The sequence below is a fragment of the Colobus angolensis genome, unplaced genomic scaffold, assembly GCF_000951035.1.
Source record: "Colobus angolensis palliatus isolate OR3802 unplaced genomic scaffold, Cang.pa_1.0 Scaffold248, whole genome shotgun sequence".
Taxonomy (NCBI): Eukaryota; Metazoa; Chordata; class Mammalia; order Primates; family Cercopithecidae; genus Colobus; species Colobus angolensis.
In genome coordinates, this window is record NW_012115688.1 from 275,607 (window position 1) to 295,314 (window position 19,708).

Below are 19,708 nucleotides of genomic sequence, written 5' to 3' on the forward strand. Positions count from 1 at the left end.
CACAATGTAAATGCTATGTCCATAAGCTGCTATACTGTATTGTTTAGGGAATAATGACAAGGAAAAAGTCTGTACCTGTTTAGTACAGATGCAACTATCCATTTTCAAAAATATTTTTGACCTGTGGTTGGCTGAATCCACAGATTTGAAACCCATGATATAAGGGCTGGCTATATCTTATTTATACACACATATTATGTATATAGTATGTATATATGTGTGTGTGTATATGTGCCTCTCAACCCTTACAGATGGTCCTTGAGGACAGTGACTATTTTGTTTGCTGTCGCATTCCAGATACCTAGCATGCCACCTGGCACATAGTACATGCTCAATAAAGATCTGCTGGGTGGCCCAATAAGGTCCACCACCTGTCTCCTGCTCTCTCTGGCAGAGGAAGTCAGAGGCAGTTTGGTCTCCCCCGTGGTCCTCCTCCACAAGCCCAGACCTCCAGGCCTAATTGTCTCCCCATGCTGAGGGGTCGTGTGGCTGGGGAGGGACCCTGAGTGAGCACAGGTTGTATGCAAATATTAGACCAGTTTTTATCAGGGACCAGTTTATATAAGGGACAGGGAGTAGACTGGCCTCTGTTTGGCCTCGTGAAGGGGGGGTCCAGATCTGGCACTGAACACACAGCCTTTTTCTCATTGTGGGGATGGGCTTTAGAGAACAGGGCTCCTTTTAGCTGCTGCTCTTGAGGCTTAAAATATTTCCCGTTCTTAATGCATTCCTGACTGGACGTATCTCCTAATCACCTCAAATCCTGGCTTTCGGCCTCACTGGTGTGATTAATTCCCTGGAAGGTTTAGAACTTTCTGTGGGAGAACTCAGGGGTTCCTGGGAAGCAAGGTTTGCCAGATGCAATTTGTATTTGCTAAATCCAGCATCTCTCCTGGGGTTCGACCTTCTGTTAGGGCTCTGGAGATCTGGGAGTAATGTGCTCACCTCTTTAAGCTGGGGCATCTTGGTGCATCCTCTCTACCCTGCCAGCCCCATGAGCTTCACCCCTGCCCTCCCACTGCCCAGCTGGCTTCTCAGAGGCCAACATGACCCTATATATGATTGAAAAAGACATCCCATAGCAAGGTCACCTTGATGCTCCCAAAATAGTTAAGTGGGCAGAGGCAATGAGCAGATGGGTAGACCCATACCTGCTGTCTCCCTTCTCATTTCCTGACCTATCTTTGTGGCTTAAAACACAGGATTTGAGAAGGACTCATTTGAGTGTGAATTCTACCTCCACCTTTGCCAATCGTGTGACTTTGGGTGACTGGCTTTATTTCAGTAAGTTCTGAGTTTTTAAACCTCAAAATGAGTTGATGAGAATACACTATACCTCACAGAGTTGAGAGCAGAAATGAAATAATGAGTACAAGCACTAGCAGCATGCTTGTCAAAAACAGAACGTGGAAAAATACACTTCCTTGCTTAATTTTACATATATATTATGCATACAAATTTACATGGTAAACTTTGAAAAATTGCTAGTTGGTATTATCTTGGAATTCATTCCATCCATCAAATTATCCACCCAAGGAGTTACAAATAAAACTCAATTTGTGGAGCTAGGAGTAGGGAGAGTAGAGGTGTTTTAGAAAACTGACATTACTGGAAGAACCAGGGCCCTCGTGATTTATTTCTAGCTGCCTATCTCACTTATCACCACCTGCCCCTGGCTTTGGCCATACCCAATACTTGCAGCTCTCTCAAAGGATCATGTTCTCCTGGGCTCTTGTGCCATGTTTCTTGGCTACCTGGAAAATTCCTATTTAAGAACTCTGCTAACCTATCATTCCCAACTCTGCACAGGAATTAATCATTTTTTTCGTGTGAATTACTTTCGTTGGTTCTGTCATTGCAGACTCCACACTCCATGCACATATTTAGTTGCTTGTTGGTCTCCTCCAGAGAACTGGGAGCCCTCTCAATGCAAGCGCTGTGTCTTACCCATTTCGTCTCTGCAGGGGCTTGTACAGGGCCAGACACAGAGTGGGCACCCATCTACAGATCTATAGGAGTCTGTGTCAAACAACACTTAGGTTCATCTGGGCCCAGGAAGAGATTTTAGACTTTCTCCTTGGAAAAGAGCAACCAGATTGATTTTGAAAGCCCTTGGTAGCCTCTCCCGATGGATACAGGCTTAGACGCCACTAAGTCTTTCAGAAAAAGTGAAGTCCAGGCTTTTCCTTGCATGAGTTGAGACTCGCATTTTGCCACCATGTTCCAACCCCATGTAGAGCTCCAGTTTCCAGGCTTTTTCAAACGTGCAGGAAGGCCACACCTTTCTCCCTTTGTCAGAACAGTGAAGCCCATTCTAAAAAGCAGTTTCCAGGAGACAGGGCGATATCTTGACGGAATTGTCAGCTCTTTGACATAGAGGACATTCCTGCAGCGTGGACAAAGTCTGACATTTGTGAGAGAGAAGAAGAGGTAGTAATTTATGCTTCCAGTGTCCCATGACTACCAGTAGGAGGGTGACGATCTGTCATGTGTAATGGGTCAACAAGGAGGAAATACACCTGGGCATTCCTGCCTGATGAGAGAGTTGTATATGAAATTGCTAAATGCTCATAAAAAAAGTGTTATTGGCCAGGTGTGGTGGCTCATGCCTTTAATTCCTGGCACTTTGGGAGGCCAAGGCAGGAGGATTGCATGAGCTAAGGAGTTCAAGACCAGCCTGGACCAAATAGTGAGTTCCCATCTCACTAAAATGTTTTTAAAAATTACCAGGGATGGTGGTATAAGCCTGTAGTCTCAGTTACTTGGGAGGCTGAGGTGGGAGGATTGTTTGAGCCCAGAAGGCTGAGACTGCTGTGAGCCATGATTACACTACTACACTCCAGCCCGGGCAATACAGCAAGACTCTGCCTCAAACAAACAAAAAAATGAAATGTTATTGGTGCATACAAGGCCATTTGATTTAATAGTTAACTTTTAAATCCACGTAGCTTGCTTAAGGTTTGAAGCTAAAGTTACTGTAACCCTTAAGATGAAGAGGACTGAAAAAAGTGTACAACAACCATGCTTACGTAATTTGAATATCTGCCTTCTGAAATCCATGCTGGATTTGTTATAAGATGATTTCCAATATTACAGTTAAAAATAGCTAAGTATGCATTACATTCTAGATCCTATGCATTAAATGAGCACTTACAAATGAGGAAGCTGAGACTTCGAGAGGTGAAGGAATGTGCCCCAGGTCTCACAACCATCAAATAGCAGGGCCAGGAGTCAAACCCATATGTGCCAAGTCCAGAGCCCTGACCACTGCATTCTCCTACCACGGGAGTAAACATATTCATCACTAAGTTGTGGTGTATATTACAAATACAACTGGTCTGTAGTATTTTCTTCTGAGATGCAAAACCAAATGAATGTTCCCAGGATGAGGAGCACAGATCTGAATGCCAGACAGATTTTATGAACACAAAAGAAAAAAGAAACTGAGGAAGATGAAGAGCATCCAGATACTCTTTATGGGTTGTTTTTCTTGTTATTTTACACCATGGAATGCTCCTGATACTCAAACTACTGGCTTTATGCTACAGAAAGGTCAGCCCTTCCACCAGCTGGGCCAGCATGCAGAGATGTTTAAAAAGGGAAGAGGTCATAGGTTTAGTTTTGAAAGATTTTGAAATAATCATTCACATGGGCCCTTTTACGAGGACTTCCCTGACTACCTGCCTCCCCACCTAATATACTGGACTGCCCATCTGCTTGTATGAGCAAACACTAAAACGTGTACAAGATAATGATTCTGTTACCTATTATCTCTGATGTAGGGCATGATATTGGCATAATCACAGGCACCATTCACTGCAGGCTCTCTTGGACAGCTAATGATTCCATAGATTATCTCATTACACTTCACAGCACCCTTAGGAGGGGAGATGTTTTGCCAGTTTTACACATGAGGAAACTGAGTCTTAGAGAGATGAGGCAGCTGATTAAGATCACCCAGCGAGGTGCGGAAGCTAAGACGCAAATATAGGTCAGTCTCACCCCAAAGACTCTTACCTCTATGCCATCGTAGACATAAATGAACATACACTCATTCAGGGATTGAAATGTGTAACAACACATTCTTTAAATCCATATTTAATGTGCTTTGCATGTTCTAAAGCACCTCCATGCAATGACGGTGATATTGAATTCTTATTGAACTGCTGAACATCAGGTTCTGTTCTAAGTGCCCTTCATCAGTGGTTCTCAAACTTGAGCATGCATTAGAGTCTCCTGGAGGGCTCATGACAACACAGATTGCTGACCCCGCCCCAAGGTTGGGTACCACCCAATCACTTACTATCATTTTTCTCTATTCTCCTTCTCACTTGTCATACTCTGGTCAGTTTGTCAAATGCCCAGGTCTCATGTTGTTGCCCACTCTTTTATTGAGATGGAGTAACTCTCTGTCGCCCAGGCTGGAGTGCAGTGGCACAATCTCGGCTCACTGAAAGCTCTGCCTCTCGGGTTCATGCCATTCTCCTGCCTCAGCCTCCCGAGTAGCTGGAACTACAGGCACCCGCCACCAGGCCTGGCTGATTTTTTTTGTATTTTTAGTAGAGACGGGGTTTAACCATGTTGGCCAGGAAGGTCTTGATCTCCTGACCTCATGATCCACCTGTCTCGGCCTCCCAAAGTGCTGGAATTACAGGTGTGAGCCACCGCACCCCGCCGTGTTATTGTCCATTCTTAAAACACTCTATCCTTTCCCCCTTCATTCCCTTCACCTCCCATTTCCTCCTCCTCCTTCAGACATCAGTCCTCAGTTTAGTCCCTGAGCACAGTCATCTTGGGTCCTCTAGACCAGGCGCTCACATCCTCATGTTCTGCGGCAGCTTTTACTCCTCCCTCTAGTACCAATCACCACTGCCATCGATGACTAATGTGCCTCTTTGTAAGTCTATCTCGTATCCACAGGACTGCAGGCTTCAGGAATATGGGATGAGAGCTGAGTTTGCTCACTGTGGAATACCCAGAGACCAACACAGTTACCCCCAGGGCTTGTACTTGACAGATGCTGAAAGAAAGAGATGGGGGTGGGGGGTGGAGAGAAAGAGGATAAAAGGGAAAAAGAGAAGGAGGAAGGGAAGAAAGAGAGAAGGAAAAGAAGAAGGAAAGAAGAGAAAAAGAAGAAAGGAAGGAAGGAGAGAAGGAAACAGAAAAGAGAGGAAGGGAGACAGAAACACAGAGAAAGAAAAAAGGGAGAGAGACATAGAAATGGACAGCAAGACAAAGGAACAGAGAGAGGCAGGGAGGCAAAGGAGGAGGGAAAGGCAAGGAGACAGGAAGTATAGATCAGTTTGTTGGGGTGGGATGGGGAGAGGGACAAAGCTTGTCTGAGGGGCAGGGAGTGCTCAAGTTTCATCTCTCTATCCTGTCGTGGAGTTGGATGCCCAGGCATGTTGAGAGCAGGGGACTGAGTACAAGGAAAAGGGAAACCGCCAAATTTGCCATGACGTGAGCTGCAAAATGAACACAAAGTGACCAGTGGTCAGCCTGGGTGATGGGGGGGCCAGAGCCAAAAGCCTGGTGGGTGTCACTAAGTACAGAGACCACGCGCCTCAAAGGCAATGAGGCTGCTTCTTGCTACACACCTCCCTTGCCCAACTGAAGTGATTTTTCTTCTTAATAAAGGCAATAATAAAAGCAACTGTGGCCTTTTGGGTATGTCACTGGGAAAGTGGACGGGTCCCCAGAGTCATATAAACCTGGCCAAGAGAAGTCCCTGTGTTTGGAGTTCTCAGCACATGCGGCCAGAACTATAGAGCTAAATTTTCCCTAAAGTCCAATTATTTCATATGTGGTCAAGGAAAGCGATGTTTGGAAAGGGGCTTGAGACAATCTCACCAGTTCATGAGAGCATGGAGCAGCGGCTGTCAGGGAAGATAGACCAAGGGAGCTGAGATCAGCTTTCTTTGCCTCTACCTCTAGGTTTCAACTGTCAGCCTAACCTGTTTGCTTCTGGCTGTAAATGCCAAAGTATCGTTGTGTAACATCATCTAATGAGACAATGATAATAATGATATAATAGGAACAATTCCAGATAACATTTGAATTTTCTATGTGCCAGGGAACCTCTAAGTCCATTACAAGATCCCCTTTTTAAAATGCCATTTAATAAGGATACAATAGGTATAAGACCTGTTCTTTACAGATGAAAAAATAAAGTCCAAGGAAGTTAAAGTACTTACTCAAGGTCTCTCACCTGGAAACCAGAGAAGTTGGCATGAAAACCAGCTCTGACTCCAGAATCTGGAACCTAAAGTTTCACACCATTTTTATAACGTACATACTGCTGGTTATGGCCCTTTTCTGTCTTCTTTCCCTTGATTCTTTCATTTCTTCTACAAACATTTCTGAAGCAGCAGCAATGTACTGGGTACTGAGCTCAATGTTTGGGATACAGGAGACAAAGTGTTCACACCATCCCTGCCTTCATGAACACAATAGCCTGAGGTTTAATTTCATAGATGCAGCAGCCTGAGGTTTAATTTATGGACACAGCAGCCTGAGGTTTAATTGCACGGACACAGGAGCCTGAGGTTTAATTTCATAGATGCAGCAGCCTGAGGTTTAATTTATGGACACAGGAGCCTGAGGTTTAATTTACAGACACAGCAGCCTGAGGTTTAATTGCATGGACACAGGAGCCTGAGGTTTAATTTCATAGATGCAGCAGCCTGAGGTTTAATTAATGGATACAACCGCCTGAGGTTTAATTTCATGGACACAGCAGCCTGAGGTTTAATTTCATGGACACAGGAGCCCTGAGGTTTAATTTCATAGATGCAGCAGCCTGAGGTTTAATTTATGAACATGGGAGCCTGGGGTTTAGTTTCAGCCAGATAGTTAACATCAAGCACCAAATCTGCCTGACCCCTTGAGAAATCAGCTATGTCAACTAAAGATCCTCCCCACTTCCTCAGCTCCTGGGAAGCCTCAGGCTGTCCTCAACTCATGGAGGGGAAAGTCCACCAACAAAACCCGTGGAGTGAAATCCATTCCATCTCACCCTAGGCAGAGGCACGGCTTCTTTCAGCACTGCCTACCTGTCAGCACAGCCTAGCACGTAAAAACATGGGCTCTGTATTCAAAGAGCGTTCACATGCCAGCTCTTCCTCTCTATAGCTGTGTGACCTGGAATAAGTTACTTAACCTCTCTGTGTCTGTTTCCTCTGTTAAAATGAGATGCGATAGTCTCTTATAGACAATGTATGGAAATTATTGAGCTCAATCTACTTTAGTTCTTCTGTCTTCCTGAGCTTATATATTTATTCAACACATATTGCATGAATGAATCCTGTCACAGAGGCCAAATTCACCTGTACAATATTTATAATAAAGTTAGTTCATTTGAGCCAATCATGATTTACTGTCGAGGAGATAAAAACAATTAAAATAAAGAATGAGTGATGCTTTTTCAGCAATAGACACGGCTTGGAAAAGGTGTTTTTAGATCTATCTATCTATGTATCTGTATATATATATTTTTTCTTTTTCTTTTTTTTTTTTAAGACGGAGTCTTGCTCTGTCACCCAGGCTGGAGTGCAGTGGCCGGATCTCAGCTCACTGCAAACTCCGCCTCCCGGGTTTACGCCATTCTCCTGCCTCAGCCTCCTGAGTAGCTGGAACTACAGGCGCCCACCACCTCGCCCGGCTAGTTTTTTGTATTTTTTAGTAGAGACAGGGTTTCACCATGTTAGCCAGGATGGTCTCGATCTCCCGATCTCGTGATCTGCCCATCTCGGCCTCCTAAAGTGCCAGGATTACAGGCTTGAGCCACCGCGCCCGGCCTAGATCTATATATTTTTTAACCTAAGGCATTTTGCTGATAGGAGGAATCCAGTCACGTGCTGTGGGCATCAGAGATTTCTGGGAACAGGGAGGTGGGGCCCTTGTTCCACAACATATCTCAGAAATGTCTTTGACATTTCGGAAGGCAAGGGCCTGTTTCCCAGGGTCAGCAGTTAGGGAAAGAGGGTCTTAATCACTGCAGTGAGTCCCCAGCCACAGGCCTTCCTGCTGACGTGCAGATGCAGGTAATCCTCATTGCATTGATTATTCATGAAAGACCTGATAGAGCCATTTAGCTCCCTTTAAAGTTTCAGGCATTCCGTTTCCCATGATTGCAGGACCCTGGGGACCAGGTATCTGGCCATGGGGAAATCTCCCTTATCCTGGGGCTCACGGTGGGACAGGACAAAGAAATGAGGGAGGTGCAGATGTTTCAGAGGCCACCGTGTGGTGTAGTGTCAAGAGCACTGAATTGGGAGTCTCTAGCTCTCCATATTTGAGTTCAGATTGGATCCTCTGACTCATTAACATTATAGCCTAGAAAATCACATTCAAACTCTTAACATCAGAAATCAGTGGGTGTTTAGTCATGTGCCAAGCACTGCCCCAAGTTCATAAGTAATACCTAAAGCTGGCACTAATATCATCCGCACTGTACAGATGAAGAAACTGAGTCTGAGGGTGGTTAGGAAGATGGAGCTGGGACTAGACCCAAGGAGTCTGACTTTAGAGCTCATAGTCTTGTCTTTTCTCTGTCACATACTATTCAACAGGGAGGATTTTACGAGGGTTAAATAAACAGCATTCGGTTTTTCTTAAGACAGAGTTTTGCTCTCGTTGCCCAGGCTGGAGTGCAATGACACTATCTCAGCTCACTGTGGACTCCACCTCCCGGGTTCAAGTGATTCTCCTGCCTCAGCCTCCCAAGCAGCCGGGATTACAGACATACACCACCACACCGGGCTAATTATTGTATTTTTAGTAGAGATGGGGTTTCGCCATGTTGGCCAGGCTGGTTTCGAACTCCTAACCTCAGATGATCCGCTTGCCTTGGCCTCCTAAAGTGCTGGGATTACAGGTGTGAGCCACCATGCTTAGCCATGAACAGCATATTTGAAGAGCCTAGTACATAGTACTTGACTGACAAAAGTACGTGTATGTCTTAATTCCCTTCCAGCTCTGAGATCCCACGCATTGCCCGCTAGCTGGGGCTTTGAAGGAGATGGACTCAGCATAGCTGGGCCATGGGATGATGGATGGAGTGATGTTGGGACAGCCACATGGGCCATGAAAAGGGGACCTCATTTAATGAATATTACGTACCAGAGGCAGCCAAAAAATCTGGGAAGAATATTCAGACTGATGGATAGCATGAGAAAGAACCCCAAAGACTGCTTAATAGATTTGAGTTTACAAGGTCACTGGGAATGATTTTTCCTCCCCCTGGGATTAACTCAGTTGACAGGGCTGTCCGTAGTTCAGCAAATAACTCTTCTAGAGTATAGGGAAAAAATGGCTTGTGACAGCTTTTTGATTCACAAGTATTTACTGCATTTACTATGTGGCAGGGACCAGACACAAAAAGAGTAAGAACCAGTTCTGTTTCCCAGTTTGAATGACACTGGAAAATGCCTCATGCATAATGAATAGAATTTAATCATTGAGTGGCTACCAAATTTAACTCCATCTGAAAGTTAAGCTCTGCTTTCCTTTCCAAGGTCTTTGGTCCAGCCCAGGCTGTGGTGATCAGAGAAGCTTCTCTCGGCCTGCTTAGTGTTTTCCCCAAACGTCTTAGCTGGATGCCTGTCGAGAAAACCTCATCTGAGCCCGGTGGAGATCCAGGGGTGCTTCTTCCAGCCCTTCCTGTGACTTGCAACTGGGGCCAGACTAGAGAAAGATACAGCTGTCTTTAGGTTGTCTCTAAACTGTCCTTATGGTAGGGAAAGCAAAGACGACATCATGGCAGAGGTGGATAATATGCTTAGAGGTGAAAGAATCTGGAAACTCATTTGCCTTCATGGAATCCCTTGGCTAAAATAGTCTGTCTTTCCGTGTTGCTCTCCAACTCTTTATCTTGGAATAACTTTAGTTTTACAGAGAAGTTGAAAAGACAGTACAGAGATTTCCACGATACCCTTTGCCCATACTTCCTTAATGCCAACCTCACAGTGCTATGGTACACATCCAAACTGAAGAAACAACACTGGCACCAAATGGTTAACTAAACTCCAGACTTTACTCTGATTCCATCCGTTTTTCCATTAATGGCCCTTTTCAGTCCAGGAAACCACTTTGTGCATGTATTTGTCATAGCTCCTTTGTCTCTTCCCGTCTGTGACGGTTTCTCAGTCTTCCTATGGTTTTCATTACCATGACAGGGTTGAGGAGTACTGGTCAGTTATGTTATAGATTCCCCTCAATTTGGGCTTGTACTGTGTTTTATCCTGATTAAATTGGGGTTATGGGTTTGGGGAAAGAATATCAGAAAGGTAAAATGTCACTCTCATCATCTCAGGGAGTATGACACATACATGGAAGCAGTACCTTTTTTGCATCAAATATTTGGACAGGAGTAATTCAATAAACATTTATTCAGCCACTGATATGTGCCCAGTACTATGAATATAAAGAAACCTCTCCCTCCCTTCTGCTGTCTCTCTCCTCTGCCTCATCCTCTCTCCTTACCATTTACAGATTATATGTCAGGTATTCTGCTAAGCCCTTTGTTTCTTACTTAATCTTTATGTGAGGTAAATGTTACCATTTCCATTTTATAGAAATTAAGTTCTTTGCCTAGTGTCTCCCTGCACCCCTGCACCAACCCCCTGCCCCCCACCCCCACCATTAAATGAAGACTGTATTCAGGTTTGCCTGACTTCTTCTTACCAAACAACACAGCCTTCAGTAGATAACTCGCCCATGAAATGTTGCTGGGAGGATGAACCATGTATTATTCTGTTCTTACAGTGTTAATAAAGAAATACCTAAGACTGGGTAACTTATAAAGAGTAAAGGGTTTGGCTAGGTGCAGTGGCTTACACCTGTAATCCCTGCACTTTGGGAGGCTGAGGCACGTGGATCACCTGAGGTCAGGAGTTTGAGAACAGCCTTGCCAACATGGTGAAATCCCGTCTCTACTAAAAATACAAAAATTAGCTGGGCCTGGTGGCGCACACCTGTAATCCCAGCTACTCAGGAGGCTGAGGCATGAGAATCCCTTGAACCCGGGAGGTGAAGGCTGTAGTGAGCTGAGATTGCACCACAGCGCTCCAGCCTGAGTGGCAGATTGAGACTCTGTCTCAACAACAACAGCAACAAAGAATTAGAGGTTTAATGGACTCACAGTTCCACACAGCTGAGGAGGCCTCATAATCATGGTGGAAGGCAAAGGAGGAGCAAAGTCATGTCTTACATGGTGGCAGGGAAGAGAGCTTGTTCAGGGGAACTCCCCTTTATAAAACCATCAGATCTTGTGAGACTTATTCAGTATCACAAGAACAACATGGGAAAGACTTGCCTCCATGATTCAATTACCTCCTACTGGGTCCCTCCCATAACACGTGGGAATTATAGGAGCCAAAGGTCAAAATGAGATTTGGGTGGGGACACAGCCAAACCATATCAAACCATAAACAAATGAAAGGCTGTAAGGATTCTCCTATAGCTTTTATTAAAGGGCTAAGGCTACCCAGACAAGAGAGGACAGTATGGCTTTCCAGAGGATCTGACATCTGAATTGGGAGAGAATACCATTTTGGAAAGAAAAAAACAGCACGTGAAAAGGCACAGAGTTCAGAGCTTCAAATTTTGCTTACTTTGATGCTATTAGATTACATTAGGAGCACACCATAAGATAAAGAGTGTTCTGAGTAGAGTGAGGTCAGAGTGGCGGGATGGGAGAGTGCTAATCTTGCCTTATCTTCCCTGAGACAGTTTCTGAACAGGTACAGAATAGAGGGGCATCTCATCTCCCTCAAGGGTCTGGCTGGGGGTGGTGGAGCAGTAACAGCATCGAATGGGGTCAGGAAGCTGGGGCATATGCTGGCACCTAGGTTCACTTCATCTTCTCTAACCATCAGCTTCCACTTCTGGAAAACGGGAACGATGCTTACTCACTGCCTACAGTAATCTCTGCTCAGATGATGTGATGATAAAGGTAAGAGGACTCTGAAAACTACAAAGCATCAGATATCAGACACAAATGTAAATAACCTCACAGGAACAGTAATGCCACTCTCCAGAAACTCAGTACACCCGGATCAAGAGGCTCAGAGTGATAGCAGCTTCATCAACAAGGCTCATTAAACGGGATTGGCGACAAACTCTTGAGGTCCCAACATGAGTCTCATTCTGTTACTTATTCTGTTATTTTTCCTTCAAAGGATTGTGAGCCAATTTTCAACCACTTCCTAAAGATCTTAGTAAGAGCATTGCCATTTGGGGCCATCTGGTCATGCTATTGTCAGATGCAAACAATGTCCTCAAAGATATGACAGAGCATGGAGCCAGTGGGCAATTCCAGTGAGAGTGTAGCCTGCTCCGGACTGAATTATTTTTCCATGCTGTATTCAAGTTTCCTTCAAACCATAGCTAAGTTGGGTATTCCTCACATGCTGTCTGCAAATTCCCCATCCTAGCCTTTGATGAAACTCAGAAGTCTTGGTGCCATTAGGGCTACACACTGTACATAACCCTGTTTAGGAAATTTTTGCCCCAGCTATTACTAGTTTAATCTTCTTTGTCATCTTACTGACATCAAGTTAGGAAATGTGTACCTGGGCCAGTCTTTTGGATCTTGAAAACGTCTATGCTGAGCCCTGGGTAGACGTTGAACAAATATTTGTTAAATGATGGACTGAAGAATCTGGGCTGGCTCTCCCAATGTTTTGGGCTGTTGAATGGAAAGAGGTTTTGGAATCAGCCAAATTGGGGTAGGAATCCTAGTTCTGCAATTTGCCCCTTTTGTTTTCTTCAGGCCTCTGCGGGCTGGCCATAATGAAAAGGGAGGGAGAGAGGCAGCCCCCAGGGAAAGTGGTAGTATCAGTTTCCCATAAGTGGTAACAAATTAACACACACTTAGTGGCTCAAAACACAGATTTAGGATATTAAAGTGCTAGAGGTCTGAAGGGCAAAATGGGTTTCACTGGGCTAAGATGAAGGTCTTAGCAGGGTTGTGTTCCTCCTGAAAGCTCCAGAGGAGAGTCCGTTTCCTGCCTCCTCCAGCACCTAGAGGCCACCTGCGTGCTTGGTTCACAGCCCCCTCCTCCATCAGACCCAGCAGTGCAGCTTCTCTCAATCTCTCTCTCTGATTCTTCAGATTCCCACTCCCACCTTTTTTATTTTTTGTTTATTTTTTGAGATGGAGTTTTGCTCTTGTTGTCCAGGCTGGAGTGCAATGGCGTGATTTCGGCTCGCTGCCACTTCTGCCTCCTGGGTTCAAGCGATTCTCCTGCCTCAGCCTCCTGAGTAGCTGGAATTACAGGCATGCGCCACCATGCCCAGCTAATTTTGTATTTTTAGTAGAGATGGGGTTTCTCTATGTTGGTCAGGCTGGTCTTGAACTCCTAACCTCAGGTGATCCACCCACCTCAACCTACCAAAGTGCTGGGATTAGAGGCATAAGCCATTGCGCCCGGCCCCCACTCCCACCTTTAAGGACTCTTATGATGACACTGGGTCATCCTGAATAATGCAGGATAACTTCCCTATCTGAACGTCCTTACTTTAGTCACACCTGTAAAGTTCCTTTTGTCAGGTAAGGTAACATGCAGGTGCCAGGGACTCACTGGTCTCTCCCTGTGGGGGAGTGTGATGGTGTGGGCTCTCTTCAGGACTCCTTAGATTTTGTAAGACAGTGCCAAACCCATCCCAGCTCAGTGGAGTGCACACATATGTGGATCCGCACTTGGCCAAAAGTCTCTTCTCTAATGGTAACCTTGAGCTGCCACACACCACCTATCAAATCTTGGTTGCGAGAAACGCTATTCAGAGAGACCAGCCCACCTAAAGATGGGTCCAACTGCACTTTTCAACTCTGTCTGAAGATGAAACCAGACCACATCCTTTTGGCCCCAGAATATATGCTCTCACTACATTTTGCTTTACTTTGTTGCTCTTAGATTACATTAGGAGTGCACCCTAAGAAAAAACTTTGATGGAAATAGTTGCATTTACTATAACAGCTTTGTTGAGGATGTTTATTGCATTTCAGCATACATTTCTTATCAGAAACCACAGAGAAAGAAAGAGTCCTCTGGTCCCCAAAACCAGTGTTAGCTACGGTTACCCCTAGTAACTGCTTTATTTCAATCAAATGAACACTAGTTCACGTGGATGACCATTTCCCCCTATTTTCACTCACTATTAGAAAGCCAAGAGACGAAACTGTTGTTCATCTTCAGCAAAGCTTTAGGACAGCAGAGTCTGTGGTACGTGCATTGACTTATTTTCCAACCCTCATTATCCACTTTCCCCAGTTCCTTCACCTGTTTTATACTTTAGTTAGTATTGTTGGTAGCATCTGTAAGCCCAGAATAAAGCATGATAAAAACGTTTTTTATTTTCCAAGATTATTTTCTCTTTTGTAAGACCCACGCCCCCGATACATTCTTCTTTGCTCCAAGAACAAAATAAAAATAAAAACATGAAATGAAATACCATAGGTGCCAATGTATAAACACAAATTCTCAGCAGAACTGAGTCCAGCATCATTGTAAAGACTGAAGCTTATGCTGATCGTATGAAAACAAGTCTCTAATGCTGTATGCTGAGCACACTAAGATCATAAATGCCAGCATTCTAAAAGGCTCGCTTGCTGTTAGCAGATCCACTGGAACTGAAAGCCATTTCTTTTCTACGGGCTGCTTAGTTTTTATTACGTCTTTATTCATGGTCAAAAGACATCAGCAAATTTGCTAAAGTGATTGAAGATACTTTTCTTAAGGCATTCCTAAAGTTTCCTATCTTTGCCTTCATGGTTCTGGATGTGAGCTTGTTTTCTTAGATAAAAACAACAGAAATGTGCTCCACAGTATATAGCGTTTGGATAGTTATAGAGAGCCAAGTTTTCTTTATTCAAATCAATGGTATGCTAGCAAAACCTCCAGTGAAATATCTCTGACATACACCAAATCATAAGAGTTTATTTCTGAGTCCATCAACCCACAGAATCAGTGACTCTGAGAACCTCTCAAAGCCTCTAAGATAGAGTATTAATCTCTACATCCACAGAGTCTAGAACATGCTATGTGTTTAATAAATATGTTTTGAACTAGTGGGTAGTACTTTCCACTCTCTGAAACACTAATGTTCCACCCAGACCCCAGTAGACCAATGACAGACATAGTGCTTGCCAGGTAGCGGGCATGCAGTATACACTGAATGACTGGCACTGAGACACAGACAAACCATGGGAGAAATTTCTGCCATCCCTGAAATCCACAGCAGAAATTTTGATTTCCACCATTCTCCCCCTTGGCAGAGACACACCTGACTGATGACATTGACATGTGCACCCACTTTCATGAATGTCCTCAGGTTTATGTATGATTTCTAGTGTGCTAGTACAATCTCTGCCCACCTTTCTCCCACTCAAGAAAATATGGTAGAATACAAATTAGTAAGAATGTCATTAATATGGGAACCATCTCCAGTCCACTGCAATTTATTGAAAAAACTAAATCACTGACAAAATGACCATTTTGTCATTTCAAATAATAGCAGTAGTAGATGACTTGTAAGACATCTTACAATCATTGACACAACCTTTCATCATGATACCAAGACTGTTGAGAATGCTTCTCAACAGAAACCATCTCTGAGAGCCACTGTTTCCTCACATGTCATTTTGGCGACCTTCCAAAACTGCAGAGAAACCATCTCTCAGGCTTATCCTCTCCCCAATGCAATCATCTATATGGGCTCTGCTGTCCATGTGAACTCCACCAGAACCACAGTGATGATTCCTACTAAAGGACATAGCTCACATAAGACCTCACGGGGGTGTCACTCCACTTCCACCATCATGACCTTAAAGAAGAGAAGTTACAAACAGCTGACTTACCACACCACCACCAGCTGAGTGCACGAGCACAGACATCCCTTCCCGGAGGTTGGCAACTTCAAACAGCATCACGTAGGCTGTGACGAAGTTCATGGGGAATGCAGCAGCCTCGGAGAAGCTCATGTCATCCGGGATCTTGTAGACAAACTCCACTGGTGTGCAGACCACCTCTGCCCAGGCATTGTAATTGACAAATGCCATGACACGGTCCCCAATCTGGGCATGGGGAAATACAGAGTTAGTGGAGGCTACCTCATGACAGAGGCTCAAAGAGAGAACAGAATTACTGGGAGCTGGCCGGGTGCTGTGGTTCATGCCTATAATCCCAGCACTTTGGGAGGCTGAGGCGGGTGAATCACTTGAGGTCAGGAGTTCAAGACCAGCCTGGCTGACATGGTGAAACCCCATCTCTACTAAAAATACAAAAATAATCCAGGTGTGGTGGCACGTGCCTTTAGTCCCAGCTACTCAGGAGGCTGAGACAGGAGAACTGCTTGAATCCAGGAGGCGGAGGTTGCAGTGACCTGAGATCACGCCATTGTACTCCAGCCTGGGCAACAAAGCAAGACACTGTCTCCAAAAAAAAAAAAAAGTATTATTGGGAGCTATCCATGGTCCAAACACATTGTTTCTACTGACTTATACACTTTATCCAAATTTTTGAGTATCACAATCATTTGTTTTTAAACTTCGACGAAACATACCTTTTAAAATAAATTTGCAGTGAAAAAGCTAATGTGTATATTTCACAAGTAATAAAACTGATTTAATGAACCATTGATAGTCTATGTTTCTTGTCCACCCAGCTTCAGCCACTACCCTCTCCTCTCCAGAACCAGCTAAGTTGGTTAGTTGAGAACCATTCCTTGAAACTCTGAACATTATTTAGGTGGTAGCAAAAGTCCTGGGAAGTGTCAGTGCATCTAAGGAAGGTAGCAAAACGATGCAGAGCTCTCCTTCATGCTTTCATCTGGCAAACTTCTGTCCTTCCTTTAGGACTTCTCAAAAATGTAGTCCCCATAGCCAAGCATGAGGAACTTACAGCCAGTTAGAGAATGGATTCCTCCTCACGAGAGGTTTTTCTTTTTCTTTTCTTTATTTCTGAGATGGAGTTTTGCTCCTGTTTCCCAGGCTGGACTGCAATGATGCGATCTCAGCTCACTGCAACCTCCGCCTCCGAGGTAGAAGCAATTGTCCTGTCTCAGCCTCCCAAGTAGCTCGGATTACAGGCATGCACCACAACGCCTGGCTTTTTTTTTTTTTTTTTTTGTATTTAGTAGAGACGGGGTTTCACCATGTTAGGCTGATTGCAAACTCCTGACCTCGGTGATCCTTCCGCCTTGGTCTCCCAAAGTGCTGGGATTACAGGCATGAGCCACTGTGTCTGGCCAAGAAGTTTTTCTATATGTACATTTGATCACTATAAAATCTATGATTTGCTAAACAATCATAATGTACTAGACTGTAATCTTCATTTTGTCAGTTATTTAATCTACATGAAAGCTTAATAGGATATTATTCTTATTATAATATGAAGAAACCGAGGCTAAGAATGGTTGAGTATCTTGCCTAATGACATACAGCGTGAAGCCTGTCTAATTCCAAATATTTTTCCATGACGTCACAATGAGCCATGTTTGCATATGAAGCCCCTTCTTGATCTTAGGGTCTGGGCACTGGAGATATAACTGTCAATGAGATACAGCTCATGCTTTCACATTATTCATACTCCCTGATATTTTCCTATGGCAAGTGCTATGAGTGATAGGGCTTAGAGGCAAATCTACTTGGAAGGGATAATATTTCAGCAGAGAATGCAGTCCTAAGCCAAAAGCATGAAATTACGATGGCGATGTTTCAGATATTGGTCCAAAGATAACAGAGTTCATTTTTTGGGTGTGGGAATGGTGGGTGGGGTCAACGGATGTCAGAGTAGCCTGGAGGTGAGCGCTCCCAAAACCTGGGGGATTTTCCAGGTGGGCCAGTTCTGTGTATTTTGGGATAGAGCTGCTTCAGCCTCAGTGTGTGTCTGGAACAGGATCCAGAGGACTTGATTGTCCATTTGGCTGTAGGATGGTATAGTATAAAGACAACAGACTTATCTTGGCGCCATTCAGACCTGGGTAATGAGGAGTTCAGGTGAATGAGACAGTTGGGGACAGCATCAACAATGTTCTAAGTGAGCCTGGCCACCTCTCTCCAGCTGCCAGGGCAACTCTGTCAGGGGCGGGGGTTTGGGTCACCTAATTCAGGAAAGATGCCTGAACCACAGAATCAAATTGCTCTGCCCTAGTGTGTCTTCTGGGGCTCTCGTGACAGCAACAAGAGCAAGGCAAAGTCTAGTCTGCTTGCTTTGAGAAAAGAGGCAAGTAATTAATCAACATGACGATCTGACAGCTGGGCAAGAAGGACATTCTCACTGCCTCCTTGCATCTCCTTTCCTTATTCTTGGGTAGCCTGGCATAAACCTAAGCAGGTCTTCCCCTCTCTGAATCCTCCCTGGACTGCTGGAGAGGGAGAAGTGCTTGCCTAGACTTACCTGTATGTTATCTGTGGCTTAGACCCCACATGCCTTCTCTCCCCTTCCCCAAGCCCCTAAATGACCCTAGACTTCTCGGATACTGGAAGGGAGTGACTCTCCACACTGGTGGTGACAGCAGTCTGTCCCAGAGAGAGTACAATTAAGAATAAAACATCAGCCAGGCCAGGCACGGTGGCTCACGCCTATAATCCCAGCACTTTGGGAGGCTGAGGCAAGTGGATCACCTGAGGTTGGGAGTTCGAGACCAGCCTGACCAATATGAAGAAACCCTGTCTCTACTAAAAATACAAAATTAGCCAGGCATAGTGGCGCATGTCTGTAATCCCAGCTACTCGAGAGGCTGAGGCAGGAGAATTGCTTGAACCTGGGAGACAGAAGCTGTAGTGAGCAAGATCGTGCCATTGCATGCCAGCCTGGGCAACAAGAGTGAAACTCCACCTCAAAAAATGAAAATAGAAATAAAAATAAAAAACATCAGCTAACAATAAGAAGTGGCAGCAGTGGGTGGGAGCTCAGACAATGTGAGCAAAGGAGAAAGGAAAACTCAGCCCCTGTGCCTGTTCAGTATTGACGCCTGTGTCTCCCTTATGGCCATGCTGGAAAAGCAGCAGGAAACACAGGAAAGTGCATGCTCACACCCTCATGCTTTTGTATCTGCTATTTCTGCAGCTGGCACTGGCTTTCTTTTGGAAAGTATTGATTTTCCTTTAAAGCTCAGCTCAAATGTTTTCTCCAAAACTTTCCCTGATGACCAACCTTCCCTTATAAAAGCAGAACTGACACGTCTTCTTATTGCTGCTAGTATTTGTGTTTATTGAGTGCTGCTTGTGTGCTGGCACTGAGTACACAGCAAATTAAATCACTGCATTTAATTCTTATGACAACCCTATGTGGTAGCTTTTATTATTGTTCCCATTTTATAGACTGAAACCTAAGGCTCAAAGCAGTTAATAAGTTGCCCAAGACCACACAGTTGTAAGTGGTAAAGACAAGATTTCAGGCTGGGCACGGTGGCTCACGCCTGTAATCCCAGCACATTAGGAGGCCGAGGAAGGTAGATTACTTGAGGTCAGGGGTTTGAGACCAGCCTGGCCAACATGGCGAAATCCCTTCTCTACTAAAAAATACAAAGAATTAGCCAGGTGTGGTGGCGCTTGCCTGTAATCTCAGCTACTTGGGAGGCTGAGGCAGGAGAATCACTTGAACCTGTGAGATGGAGGTTGCAGTGCGCTGAGATCGTGCCAGTGCACCCTAGCCTGGACAACAGAGTGAGACTCCTGTCTCAAAAAAAAAAAAAAAAAAAAAAA

At 44.6% G+C, this 19,708-nt stretch overlaps 1 protein-coding gene across 1 annotated transcript in view; it reads right to left on the bottom strand.

Annotated features, from left to right (window-relative positions):
* Positions 1-19,708, bottom strand: part of VAT1L (vesicle amine transport 1-like) — a 191,442-nt gene that overhangs the window by 137,992 nt on the left and 33,742 nt on the right. Inside the window, exon 3 of the mRNA XM_011945975.1 lies at positions 15,860-16,075. Within this exon, the coding sequence (XP_011801365.1) occupies positions 15,860-16,075 (216 nt within the window). The remainder of the gene's footprint in view (positions 1-15,859; positions 16,076-19,708) is intronic.